General features: G+C 49.7%; 1 protein-coding gene across 1 annotated transcript; it reads right to left on the reverse strand.

The window, feature by feature from the left end:
• Nucleotides 1-8,445: 8,445 nt before the first annotated feature.
• Nucleotides 8,446-12,447, reverse strand: LOC112589195 (uncharacterized). The gene has a single exon (XM_025301509.1). It carries the CDS (start codon nt 12,445-12,447, stop codon nt 8,446-8,448), a length of 4,002 nt encoding a protein of 1,333 aa, XP_025157294.1.
• Nucleotides 12,448-14,181: the final 1,734 nt, after the last annotated feature.

A 14,181-nucleotide genomic window follows, 5' to 3' on the forward strand; every position in this document is an offset into this window, starting at 1 on the left:
TGTGAGATGTAGGAATTGCCGGAGGAATGGTGGGGAAGTGGGCCCATGATATCCATTGAGATTTTCTCGAACGCTTCTTTGGGGTGTCCGTGATGACCATGGGCTTGCTTTGTTTTTACTACTACTAGTTTCTTTAATTGGCAACTTCTACAGTTGCGGATGAATTCTGTATTTCTTCCTTCAAATTGGGCCATTGATATTTTTCCTTGATGCGCAAGTACGTCTTTTGTCACTCCTTTGTGTCCTCCGATCATGCTGGAATGGCATTCCTCTAGAATCCTTCTCCTATCTCCGGGGTGGTACCTGAATTTGGTTGTTGCATAGGAGGATTTTGGTCGGGTCGCCCTCAAATGTTTGTTGCAGCAGGTTGCGGATGGTGTCGGAAGGTACGTTTTCTAAGTCGCCCTTGCATAGTGACACGGAGTTGAGTTGAAGCTCTTGACAGACATCTCGTAGGGATTTGTATGGCCTCGCGAAGGATCTCTAATGTCTAGTTTGCGTGATTTTACGCTCTTTGATCACCAGGGATATGATTTTTTGGTTCCTTCTCCGTCGTTACACTCGCTCTTCCCAGTGTTTGGCTGCGTAACGCAGGTAGCAAGTCATGTTCCTGGAGCAGTCTAGCTCCTTTATCGCAGGGGTCGCCCTTTTGGTGACGAATACGGCCTTGTGGTCCTTTTCGCAATAGGAAATTGTCTTTGATCTCGGTTATATTTTCGTTACGCAGTACGTATGGTTCATTTACTTGATCGAATATCTCGGTTTCTGGGCTGGACGCGCTGTCTGTTGTACTGCTGTCATCGGTGTCGGTTTCTGAGTCGTCGGGGTGATCGTCGTGGTGATCGTCGGGGTCGTGTGCGTCTGGGGTTGGTCTCGCGAATTCTCTTCTGTCGTTGTTGGTCGGGTCGCGGGGAAAAGATGGATTCATCGGAACTGGAGACGTCAAGTTCAGGGGCGAGGGGGAATAGGCGTATTTCGGCGGGGTTCCTGGACAAGGCGTCTGCGTTAGCATTAACTTTACCTGCTTTGTATGTGACTTCGTACTCGTATTCGAGAAGTTTTAATCGCCAACGGACTAATCTCGAGCTCGGATCTTTCACAGAATGCAGCCACACTAGTGGTCTGTGGTCCGTGACCAGGTTGAATTTGCGACCGTAGAGGTAGGGACGGAAATGTTGTACACAGTACACTATGGCTAAGAGTTCCTTCTCGATTGTCGAGTAATTTTGTTCCGCTGCGTTTAGGAGTCGAGAGGCGTATGCGATGGGGAGATCTTTGCCTATCTGTCCCTGACTGATTATACCGCCTATCGCATATCCGGACGCATCCGTGGTGACGACGAACGGTCTAGTAAAGTCCGGGTATTGTAAGATCGGCTCCGTGCATAACGAGTTGCGGAGCGAGACAAATGCGTGTTCTTGTAGCTCGTTCCACGTGAATTTGGCGTCTTTTTTCAACAGGGATGTTAGTGGTCTAGCTATTTTGGAGAAATTTTGTATGAAGCGCCGGTAGTAACCGGCTAGGCCTAAGAATTGTTTTATGTTTTTCGCGTTTCTTGGCCGTGGGAAGTCTTTAACCGCGATAATTTTCTTAGGGTCGGGCTTTACCCCGTTTTCCCCTATTACGTGTCCGAGATAGGATACCTCCTTTCGCAGGAACTCGCATTTGTCCGGTTGTAGATGAAGATTCGCGACGCGTAAGCGTTGTGCTAGCTTCGCAAACTTGGCTGAGTGCTCTTCGAGTGAGCTCGCGTATATAACAATGTCGTCGAGGTAGACGAACAGTTCGGTTCCTTGCAGGCCGGTCAGAACTTGATCCATGAGGCGTTGAAAGGTAGCTGGCGCGTTTTTCAGACCGAATGGCATTCTATTGAATTGATAGTGCCCATGGGGCGTGGAAAAGGCTGTTTTTGGCGCATCGTCCTCATGCATCGCGATCTGATGGAAGCCTGAAGCGAGGTCGAATATACTGAAATATTTCGCGCTGCCGAGTTGGTCGAGTATTTCGGTTATGTTGGGGAGCGGATACGCGTCTCCCACGGTTTTTTCGTTTAGCGCTCTATAGTCTATTACCATTCGCCAACGCTTGTTACCTTGGGTGTCGGCCTTTTTGGGCACAATCCACAAGGGGGAGTTGTATGGTGAGTTCGAAGGTTTGATAACCTTGTTTTTTAGCAAATCTTGAATTTGTTTATCAATTTCCTCCTTGTGTATTGGCGGATATCTATACTGTTTGGTGTTAATTGGAGTGTTGTCGATGGTAGTTATTCGATGTTTGGTTGCTGAGGTACATTGTAGTTGTTCGTCGGGTAGGTGGAACAAGTCGCTGAATTCGTTCAGTAGTTCTTTTACGTTTTTTACTTCGGGCTCGTTCAAATGGTCAAGGCGCAGCAGGTTTAGGAGCCTCGAGCGTCGAGTGTCTCTTTGTTTATACGTGTCTGTTGCATCATCGACCGCTGTGCTTGAGAGCATGTGTTGTGTGTCGCGAGGTTCGCCTGGAAGGCCTAGGCGTTCGGGCGTATTCGCTTGGGAGACAAAGGGCTGTTTTGTTTTGTGGCGAGGCGCAGGCACGTCAGTCCCTAGGGTAGGCGTGCGTGCGCGTTGGATCCCTTTATCTCTGGCCGGGGAGCCCCCGAGTTCCGGTTGACGCGACGTCGAGGGGTCTCCGGTTAATATCTCTACTTCCTCTAGTTCGACCGTAGGAATAGGGAGTTTGCATTCCGTTTCTCCAGCGTTTACGATTCCTACATACGCTAAACCGTTTCGATTTGACACGACGGCGTCTCCTAGGAACACGTCGTCGCGAATTGTAATTCGAGGGATATACCCTTCCCTAGGGCTTGGGTTTAGGATTTTAAGCGGCAATACCCGCGCGTTCTCGCCGGTACGGTAACCAACGTATTATTCGAAAGAGGAATGGGCACTCCTTGCCACGTGAGAATTTGGTTTTTGAAGTCGATGGACCCGCGTCCTTTAGGAAGGCGGATCCTAGGATTCCTTCCTGTGCGATTGGGAAATCGTCGTTGATTACATGGAGTTTAATAGGGAAACCCATGTATTTAATAGTAATAGACCCAGAGTGGGGATGCTTCCCGCGGTGATCCCTTTTAAGAGTAGCGTGTCGATGGGATCTATTTCGTTATTTCGAGTTAGTGTTCCCTTTTTTATTAAATTTGGCGCGGCCCCGGTGTCGATCATGAAGGTTATCGTGTCCGTTAGGCCATCAGCCTTCATTGTAACTGTGGGGGCGTATGAAAATTCGCGGGGGTTTAGGACCGCGATTCTTGCTGAGGTGAATCTTCCACTGTTATATTGCGTATCGGACGAGTGGGTGTCTGAGAGCTTCCCGCTCGGGGTGCGTCCGTATTCCCCGAGGGGCGTGCGGCGTTTCCCTGGTCCCGTCGCGAATTGTTGTATTGGCGTTTACGACATTCTTCGATCTCGTGCCCGATGTTCTTACAATAGCGGCACCATTTTGTGTTCCGGTCCGTCATCGAATTTCGAGGTCGCGGCGGAGGTGGCGAAAATCGAGGGGCTGGGGGTGTTCGGTTATGCCAAGCATGAGGGCCCCTGGGATCAGCGTAGTCCCTGGCGGGATTGTTCCTAGACGCGGGTGTTGATCCGTTGCGATTCGTGTTGGGACCATACCCGGGCTCGTGTTTGATCGGAGTCGAATGAGCAATCGGTTTGTCAATTATGCGTACGTCGTTGGATCGTGGTCGTACGTTATTCCGGCGCGCGGCGTCTTCTCGTTCCTGGTCGAGTGTATCCCGCCTCGCGAGTGACTTAGCGAACGCGAATGCCTCGAATGGTTTACGGTAGTGCTCGGGTCTTAGCAAGTAACGATACTGTCGCGGCAGTCCATCGCAGAATGCGTACGCGGTTGCTTCGTCGATTTGTCTAATTAGTTTTTCGTCTAACATCCCTCTTTCCATGCGTTCGCATTCTAGCACGGATGCTCGAAGTTCCTTTACGCGGATGACATAGTCTGTCATGTCCTCGTTGGGATCTTTGAACACGGTATAGAGTTCGCCTTTACAGTGATAGATTGATTTACTAGAGCCAAAGGTGGCTCTTAACGCGTCGAGGAGCTGCGTGACCGAATCGCATGGTTCGTCCTCTATCGCGGCGTAGGCCTTCCCTCGCAGTCGGTTGACGAGGAGGCGTGCGAGGTTTCGTTCGGCGGACGGGGGAACGATGTCTCTAGCGCGTCTACAGGCTCGCGCGAATTGCGCGTAACTCACGTTGTATCCGTCGTAGTGTGGTACCGATTCGAGCGCGTCCTTGAATGTTACACGGGGGATCTCGAGGGAGTAGTCATGCTGGAGGCTATGAGGCACACTAGTGGCGTCGAAGTAGGGGGCGATAGGGGGTGACGGTCCGTCTTTTGGAGGTTCCCGCTGGAGTGAGGCTATGTCGCGCAACATTTCTTCGTTAATGGGGCCTTGGTCGGCTGTACGGTCGTGCGATGTTTCTCTACGCGACATTTCCGATTCGCGGTCGTGGAGGGCGGCTTCCCTCTGTTCGATGCGTCGCCGAGCAAGCTCGCGTTCTCGTTCAAATGATTCGCGTTCCCTACGCACCGCGTCGGATTCTCTTTGTACTTGCAGTTCCTTTTCCCGGATGTGCTGAGACAGAAGTTCTGCTTCTTCCTTACTGTAGATCTCATCCGGTTTGTCGGGTTTATCGGTCTTTTTACTACGAGTCGCCATCGGGGCGGATGATTTTGTTTCAATCGCGTTTCAGTAGCGGTAATCCAGTGGGTTTGCTTAATTAATCGCGGGGTTCGCGTCGTGAGCCCTTTTCGTATCCCACCGCTGTCACCAATTTTATGTTACGTCCCGGTCGGCCGCGGCTGCGATGCTAGGCTGCAGGTGCTCGGGCCTGGACGCGGGGCTAGATCGCAATTTTTGGGTCAAACGAATCGCGTGATTCTCCCCAGGGATACGCGCGATCTGTCGGGCTCGACACGACGTTCCGCGGAGTATAGAGCAAATGGCACTCACCAGTTCCTTTAATCCAATGTAATAATCTGACACACCTGTGTCATGGAGTTGCGCACGTGCCGACGAAGCTGTTCGAGGGTCGGAGTTTTCTCGTTACAGGTGCGGAGGGTGTGAGGCGGGGTAGATGCTCCGTAGTAGTAGTGCAGGATCTCTGCACGTAGTTGACGGTAGAAAGCAGGCCTCGGATCTCGTGGCGAGAATCCGCGTCGAATGATCGGTAGTCGCGGATGGGTGTCACAATCGATCTTGCTAACACTGTATGATTTGCGGGCGGTAGCTTTCGGGCGCTCTGGCACGGGCGACTGAGGAGATTCTGGAGAGCGAGGGGGTTCAGTGGAACGAGGATGCCCCTTGTCGGGAGCGGAGTTGGTGGGTTCGACACCTAGGTAAGGGTGGTACGCTTGTCCGTGCTTTAGTTGGTATTCTAATTTTTTGATGAATTTCTTGCGACCACCCCTGCGTACAGGGCGCATTTGGAATCACTCCCGGGACTCCGGCCAGCCGTATTCGTGTGGTTAATTCGGAGTTCCCTATTCTGTCAGGCGGTGCGATCGGGTCGCAACCTATGCGCCTTCGAGTAACTAGTAGACGGTGCGATCGAGCCGCAACCTGTGCGTCTACGGATGGGCGGTGCGATCGAGCCGCAGCCTATACGCCCCTATTCTAGTGATGCGAATACCTTGAAGAATCGGCGGCCAGTTATCAGCTAGGCGATTCCAATGCGTTAGCGGTCGGGGATGGGAGGAGATGGGAGAGTGAATCTAACCTTGAATCGGCTAACAAGAGTATATTTTAACTAAATGAATACACGAAAATATTTTGAGTTAGATTTAGTAAAAATATTCTAAGTTCACATTCATAAAAATATTCTAAGTTAAAACTCACGAAAATATTCTAAGTTAGATTTAGTGAAAATATTCTAAGTTCGTATTCACGAAAATATTCTAAGTTAAAACTCACGAAAATATTCTAAGTTAGATTTAGTGAAAATATTCTAAGTTCGTATTCACGAAAATATTCTAAGTTAAAACTCACGAAAATATTCTAAGTTAGATTTAGTGAAAATATTCTAAGTTCGTATTCACGAAAATATTCTAAGTTAAAACTCACGAAAATATTCTAAGTTAGATTTAGTGAAAATATTCTAAGTTCGTATTCACGAAAATATTCTAAGTTAAAACTCACGAAAATATTCTAAGTTAGATTTAGTGAAAATATTCTAAGTTCGTATTCACGAAAATATTCTAAGTTAAAACTCACGAAAATATTCTAAGTTAGATTTAGTGAAAATATTCTAAGTTCGTATTCACGGAAATATTCTAAGTTAAAACTCACGAAAATATTCTAAGTTAGATTTAGCACTTATACTAGACCCTAGGAGGGATGGAGGAAGCACTGCACCAGATCACTGCACGACTGAGACTGACTCTCGGGCGCTCCGCGGTCCCTGAGCTGCGGCTTTCCCGAGCCGCCGAATTTTCCTCTGGAGTGGGAAGGTAGTGGGGGTTTGGAAATTAGAACTTAGAAAATTTCGGCGCGGAGGGACTTAGAAAAATTCTCGGCCGAGGGACTTAGAAAAGTTTTGGGTTGAGGGACTTAGAAAAATTTAGGGTCGAGGAACTTAGAAAAATTTTGGGTTGAGGGACTTAGAAAAATTTATGTTCGAGGGACTTAGAAAAATTTTGGGTTGAGGGACTTAGAAAAATTTAGGGTCGAGGGACTTAGAAAAATTTAGGGTCGAGGGACTTAGAAAAATTTTGGGTTGAGGGACTTAGAAAAATTTAGGGTCGAGGGACTTAGAAAATTTTAGGGTCGAGGGACTTAGAAAAATTTTGTGGTGATTCCAGGGAAAGAAGAGAGAGAGAAAAAAAGAAAATTTTTGTGGTGCTTCCTCTTACAATTGGTAGTGCGGATGTGACATTATGTACTTCCAGGTAGGCTTGGTAAGAGGTCGGATTACGGGAGGTGCGATTGATTCCACTGGTCGTGGCATCATTTTATACCAGGCCTCCTCGATATTATACATCGGAGGTAACAACTCGTTGCATTCCCTCGGTGTGCCGGATTTGGTGAGGATGCGTGAGCGCGGTGTCAGGAAATATGAGGCGTTGTTGTAAGTTACTGGAAGTTCGTTGTAGCAACGCTCTGCTTGGCGGATTTTGCACGTGACTGGGATACATTTAATTATATATATGACTTCTCCGGAGGTCACTGCCGTGTATCCGTGGCTTTTCATTAGGCGGTGCGCCATTTCGTCCGGGGCGATGCTAGATAAGGATAGTGCGTTTTCTAGGATTTGTCTTTCCAGCGCGCATTTCTGTATCATGATGTCCTTGTAGAGTTTCGTCAGTTGGTTTTTCATGTGACGTTCGATGTAGACAAATTTGGAGTTCACGTAGGCGAACATGTCTAGGTTGTCTATTGCGATATTGGATTTTTCCTTGAAAGTCCGTCCTCTCGAGGTTTCGAGAATGAAGAGTTTTGGGTGTTCTGTGTGCATGATTTTGTACCCGCAGAGGTTTGATTCTGAGGTTTTGGCGAGGGCGAATGTTGCATCGTTGTTAGTAACTGTGTAGATGGTGGGTCCATCCCCTTGTCCGGGTGAAGGGGATAGTTTGTGCGCGAAGCCTTCGTAAAGTATATCGTATCTGTCGAAATTACAATTATCCTTGGGTGTGGATTTCCAGTATGTAGTGGTCCCGTCGGCGTCGAGGCATTCCCGGCTGGTGGCTTTGCAGCGGATTCCCGAAGGTAGTATGACTTCGTTGGCCATTATTTTGATGGGGACCAGGAAGTCTCGTAAGGTTATCCGGACGCTAGCCTGGACAATGGCGTTTTCCCACGTTCCGAATGGGTCAGTGTAGGCGGCTCCTTGACAGGCGCCGTCGTTTTGTAGTGATCCAGCGAGGGTCAGACTCCGTGACGTAGTTGAGTTTCTTTTTAAACCGTCAATTAGGATATCGTTTCCCAAAATGATAGCTCCTGTTTCCTGGGACTTCCTGCAGGCTTCTTCGGAGATTTCTCTTATATAGCTCCGTTTTCCTCCGGGGACAGTGGATACATGGGACCACATTCCACAGCGGTAGATTATGCGGTCGACTTCTAGGCGGCATTGAATGGCCTCGGTGTGGGTGAAGTCGTTGAATTGCATTAGCTGTAGATAAACCTCTTCTTTCTTAGGTTCGACGTCGTCAACGTGGCATTCGGCAATGTCGGTTAATGAGAGCGATGTAATGTTTAATCCTTCTCCTCCACAGTCGTATCCCAGGAGGGAGGTTGCAGGCTCGGTTCCGAAGGCAGCGAAGAGGGCGAGGGCTGTCAGGAGGTGCATCTTGGTGCGAGGCTCGTGGTGTACTGATGTGTGCCCTTCGTCGCGTCGTTCTGCCTTGTGTCCTGGTGTTAGCAGTGGGGTTGCTGGCCTATGGTCGGAGAGGGGGGCCTTATCTAGACGCTAGGCCTTTGGCCTTATCTAGACGCAACTTATTACTATGGACGATTTTCGTCTGGTTTTCGCTTATACTAATGCGCATGTTATTATTTCGTAATACTTCTAGTACTCGGTATGGGCCCGAGTATTGGTCTCCTAGCTTACCCTTGCTGGGTTCTTTTAGTAAGTACACGCAGCTTCCTACTCTGAAATTCTGAGGGTTTAAGTTTCGATCATAGTAGCGTTTGCTACGGGCCTTGGCTCCGCAGAGATTCTCGCGAGCGAGTTCCTGTGTGGTTTTTAGGCGATTGAACAGCGTAGTTAAGTAATCCTTGTATGTTTCGCTTAAGTTATCCTCGATAGGTGGGTCGCTAGACGGTGTTCGCGCACTTTTCCCGAAGACTAGCTCGTGTGGCCTATAGGAGGTCCCTTCGTGCACGCTTGAGTTATACGAGAACATTGCGAGATTAAGGAATTCGTCCCATTCGTGTTGCGTGTTGGTGTATTGCTTCAGATACTCCCACAAGACGTGGTGGCTGCGTTCTATGGACCCGTTTGATTGTGGGTGGTACGCGGTAGTCTTGCACTGGTTGATCTTAAATTTTCGGGCCACAGCCTTGATGAGGCTGTTAATGAAGTGAGAGCCCTGGTCGGTTAGAACTGCTTTTGGTGCGCCGTATAGGCAGATGAAATTGTTTACGAACGCGTCTGCTACATCTAACGCGGAGGCTTGTCTCAGCGCGATGGCGGTGGAGTGTTTGGTTAGTAGGTCTTGTATTGTGAGGATGTAGGAATTGCCGGAGGAAGTGGTGGGGAGTGGGCCCATGATATCCATTGAGATTTTCTCGAACGCTTCCTTTGGGGTGTCCGTGATGACCATGGGCTGCTTTGTTTTTACTCTTACTAGTTTCTTTAATTGGCAACTTCTGCAGTTGCGGATGAATTCCTGTATTTCTTCCTTCAAATTGGGCCATTGATATTTTTCCTTGATGCGCAAGTACGTCTTTGTCACTCCTTTGTGTCCTCCGATCATGCTGGAATGGCATTCCTCTAGAATCCTTCTCCTATCTCCCGGGGGTGGTACTTGAATTTGGTTGTTGCATAGGAGGATTTTGGTCGGGTCGCCCTCAAATGTTTGTTGCAGCAGGTTGCGGATGGTGTCGGAAGGTACGTTTTCTAAGTCGCCCTTGCATAGTGACACGGAGTTGAGTTGAAGCTCTTGACAGACATCTCGTAGGGATTGTATGGCCTCGCGAAGGATCTCTATGTCTAGTTGCGTGATTTTACGCTCTTTGATCACCAGGGATATGATTTTTGGTTCCTTCTCCGTCGTTACACTCGCTCTTCCCAGTGTTTGGCTGCGTAACGCAGGTAGCAAGTCATGTTCCTGGAGCAGTCTAGCTCCTTTATCGCAGGGGTCGCCCTTTTGGGTGACGAATACGGCCTTGTGGTCCTTTCGCAATAGGAAATTGTCTTTGATCTCGGTTATATTTTCGTTACGCAGTACGTATGGTTCATTTACTTGATCGAATATCTCGGTTTCTGGGCTGGACGCGCTGTCTGTTGTACTGCTGTCATCGGTGTCGGTTTCTGAGTCGTCGGGGTGATCGTCGTGGTGATCGTCGGGGTCGTGTGCGTCTGGCGGTTGGTCTCGCGAATTCTCTTCTCGTCGTTGTTGGTCGGGTCGCGGGGAAAAGATGGATTCATCGGAACTGGAGACGTCAAGTTCAGGGGCGAGGGGGAATAGGCGTATTTCGGCGGGGTTCCTGGACAAGGCGTCTGCGTTAGCATTAACTTTACCTGCTTTGTATGTGACTTCGTACTCGTATTCGAGAAGTTTTAATCGCCAACGGACTAATCTCGAGCTCGGATCTTTCACAGAATGCAGCCACACTAGTGGTCTGTGGTCCGTGACCAGGTTGAATTTGCGACCGTAGAGGTAGGGACGGAAATGTTGTACACAGTACACTATGGCTAAGAGTTCCTTCTCGATTGTCGAGTAATTTTGTTCCGCTGCGTTTAAGAGTTGAGAGGCGTATGCGATGGGGAGATCTTTGCCTATCTGTCCCTGACTGATTATACCGCCTATCGCATATCCGGACGCATCCGTGGTGACGACGAACGGTCTAGTAAAGTCCGGGTATTGTAAGATCGGCTCCGTGCATAACGAGTTGCGGAGCGAGACAAATGCGTGTTCTTGTAGCTCGTTCCACGTGAATTTGGCGTCTTTTTTCAACAGGGATGTTAGTGGTCTAGCTATTTTGGAGAAATTTTGTATGAAGCGCCGGTAGTAACCGGCTAGGCCTAAGAATTGTTTTATGTTTTTCGCGTTTCTTGGCCGTGGGAAGTCTTTAACCGCGATAATTTTCTTAGGGTCGGGCTTTACCCCGTTTTCCCCTATTACGTGTCCGAGATAGGATACCTCCTTTCGCAGGAACTCGCATTTGTCCGGTTGTAGATGAAGATTCGCGACGCGTAAGCGTTGTGCTAGCTTCGCAAACTTGGCTGAGTGCTCTTCGAGTGAGCTCGCGTATATAACAATGTCGTCGAGGTAGACGAACAGTTCGGTTCCTTGCAGGCCGGTCAGAACTTGATCCATGAGGCGTTGAAAGGTAGCTGGCGCGTTTTTCAGACCGAATGGCATTCTATTGAATTGATAGTGCCCATGGGGCGTGGAAAAGGCTGTTTTTGGCGCATCGTCCTCATGCATTGCGATCTGATGGAAGCCTGAAGCGAGGTCGAATATACTGAAATATTTCGCGCTGCCGAGTTGGTCGAGTATTTCGGTTATGTTGGGGAGCGGATACGCGTCTCCCACGGTTTTTTCGTTTAGCGCTCTATAGTCTATTACCATTCGCCAACGCTTGTTACCTTGGGTGTCGGCCTTTTTGGGCACAATCCACAAGGGGGAGTTGTATGGTGAGTTCGAAGGTTTGATAACCTTGTTTTTTAGCAAATCTTGAATTTGTTTATCAATTTCCTCCTTGTGTATTGGCGGATATCTATACTGTTTGGTGTTAATTGGAGTGTTGTCGGTGGTAGTTATTCGATGTTTGGTCGCTGAGGTACATTGTAGTTGTTCGTCGGGTAGGTGGAACAAGTCGCTGAATTCGTTCAGTAGTTCTTTTACGTTTTTTACTTCGGGCTCGTTCAAATGGTCGAGGCGCAGCAGGTTTAGGAGCCTCGAGAGTCGAGTGTCTCTTTGTTTATACGTGTCTGTTGCATCATCGACCGCTGTGCTTGAGAGCATGTGTTGTGTGTCGCGAGGTTCGCCTGGAAGGCCTAGGCGTTCGGGCGTATTTGCTTGGGAGACAAAGGGCTGTTTTGTTTTGTGGCGAGGCGCAGGCACGTCAGTCCCTAGGGTAGGCGTGCGTGCGCGTTGGATCCCTTTATCTCTGGCCGGGGAGCCCCCGAGTTCCGGTTGACGCGACGTCGAGGGGTCTCCGGTTAATATCTCTACTTCCTCTAGTTCGACCGTAGGAATAGGGAGTTTGCATTCCGTTTCTCCGGCGTTTACGATTCCTACATACGCTAAACCGTTTCGATTTGACACGACGGCGTCTCCTAGGAACACGTCGTCGCGAATTGTAATTCGAGGGATATACCCTTCCCTAGGGCTTGGGTTTAGGATTTTAAGCGGCAATACCCCGCGCGTTCTTGCCGGTACGGTAACCAACGTATTATTCGAAAGAGGAATGGGCACTCCTTGCCACGTGAGAATTTGGTTTTTGAAGTCGATGGACCCCGCGTCCTTTAGGAAGGCGGATCCTAGGATTCCTTCCTGTGCGATTGGGAAATCGTCGTTGATTACATGGAGTTTAATAGGGAAACCCATGTATTTAATAGTAGTAGACCCCAGAGTGGGGATGCTTCCCGCGGTGATCCCTTTTAAGAGTAGCGTGTCGATGGGATCTATTTCGTTATTTCGAGTTAGTGTCCCCTTTTTTATTAAATTTGGCGCGGCCCCGGTGTCGATCATGAAGGTTATCGTGTCCATTAGGCCATCGGCCTTCATTGTAACTGTGGGGGCGTATGAAAATTCGCGGGGGTTTAGGACCGCGATTCTTGCTGAGGTGAATCTTCCACTGTTATATTGCGTATCGGACGAGTGGGTGTCTGAGAGCTTCCCGCTCGGGGTGCGTCCGTATTCCCCGAGGGGCGTGCGGCGTTTCCCTGGTCCCGTCGCGAATTGTTGTATTGGCGTTTACGACATTCTTCGATCTCGTGCCCGACGTTCTTACAATAGCGGCACCATTTTGTATTCCGGTCCGTCATCGAATTTCGAGGTCGCGGCGGAGGTGGCGAAAATCGAGGGGCTGGAGGTGTTCGGTTATACCAAGCATGAGGGCCCCTGGGATCAGCGTAGTCCCTGGCGGGATTGTTCCTAGACACGGGTGTTGATCCGTTGCGATTCGTGCTGGGACCATACCCGGGCTCGTGTTTGATCGGAGTCGAATGAGCAATCGGTTTGTCAATTATGCGTACGTCGTTGGATCGTGGTCGTACGTTATTCCGGCGCGCGGCGTCTTCTCGTTCCTGGTCGAGTGTATCCCGCCTCGCGAGTGACTTAGCGAACGCGAATGCCTCGAATGGTTTACGGTAGTGCTCGGGTCTTAGCAAGTAACGATACTGTCGCGGTAGTCCATCGCAGAATGCGTACGCGGTTGCTTCGTCGATTTGTCTAATTAGTTTTTCGTCTAACATCCCTCTTTCCATGCGTTCGCATTCTAGCACGGATGCGCGAAGTTCCTTTACGCGGATGACATAGTCTGTCATGTCCTCGTTGGGATCTTTGAACACGGTATAGAGTTCGCCTTTACAGTGATAGATTGATTTACTAGAGCCAAAGGTGGCTCTTAACGCGTCGAGGAGCTGCGTGACCGAATCGCATGGTTCGTCCTCTATCGCGGCGTAGGCCTTCCCTCGCAGTCGGTTGACGAGGAGGCGTGCGAGGTTTCGTTCGGCGGACGGGGGAACGATGTCTCTAGCGCGTCTACAGGCTCGCGCGAATTGCGCGTAACTCACGTTGTATCCGTCGTAGTGTGGTACCGATTCGAGCGCGTCCTTGAATGTTACACGGGGGATCTCGAGGGAGTAGTCATGCTGGAGGCTATGAGGCACACTAGTGGCGTCGAAGTAGGGGGCGATAGGGGGTGACGGTCCGTCTTTTGGAGGTTCCCGCTGGAGTGAGGCTATGTCGCGCAACATTTCTTCGTTAATGGGGCCTTGGTCGGCTGTACGGTCGTGCGATGTTTCTCTACGCGACATTTCCGATTCGCGGTCGTGGAGGGCGGCTTCCCTCTGTTCGATGCGTCGCCGAGCAAGCTCGCGTTCTCGTTCAAATGATTCGCGTTCCCTACGCACCGCGTCGGATTCTCTTTGTACTTGCAGTTCCTTCTCCCGGATGTGCTGAGACAGAAGTTCTGCTTCTTCCTTACTGTAGATCTCATCCGGTTTGTCGGGTTTATCGGTCTTTTTACTACGAGTCGCCATCGGGGCGGATGATTTTGTTTCAATCGCGTTTCAGTAGCGGTAATCCAGTGGGTTTGCTTAATTAATCGCGGGGTTCGCGTCGTGAGCCCTTTTCGTATCCCACCGCTGTCATCAATTTTATGTTACGTCCCGGTCGGCCGCGGCTGCGATGCTAGGCTGCAGGTGCTCGGGCCTGGACGCGGGGCTAGATCGCAAATTTTGGGTCAAACGAATCGTGTGATTCTCCCCAGGAATACGCGCGATCTGTCGGGCACGA

The sequence above is a fragment of the Harpegnathos saltator genome, unplaced genomic scaffold, assembly GCF_003227715.2.
Source record: "Harpegnathos saltator strain DR-91 unplaced genomic scaffold, Hsal_v8.6 scaffold113, whole genome shotgun sequence".
In the NCBI taxonomy this organism is placed as follows: Eukaryota; Metazoa; Arthropoda; class Insecta; order Hymenoptera; family Formicidae; genus Harpegnathos; species Harpegnathos saltator.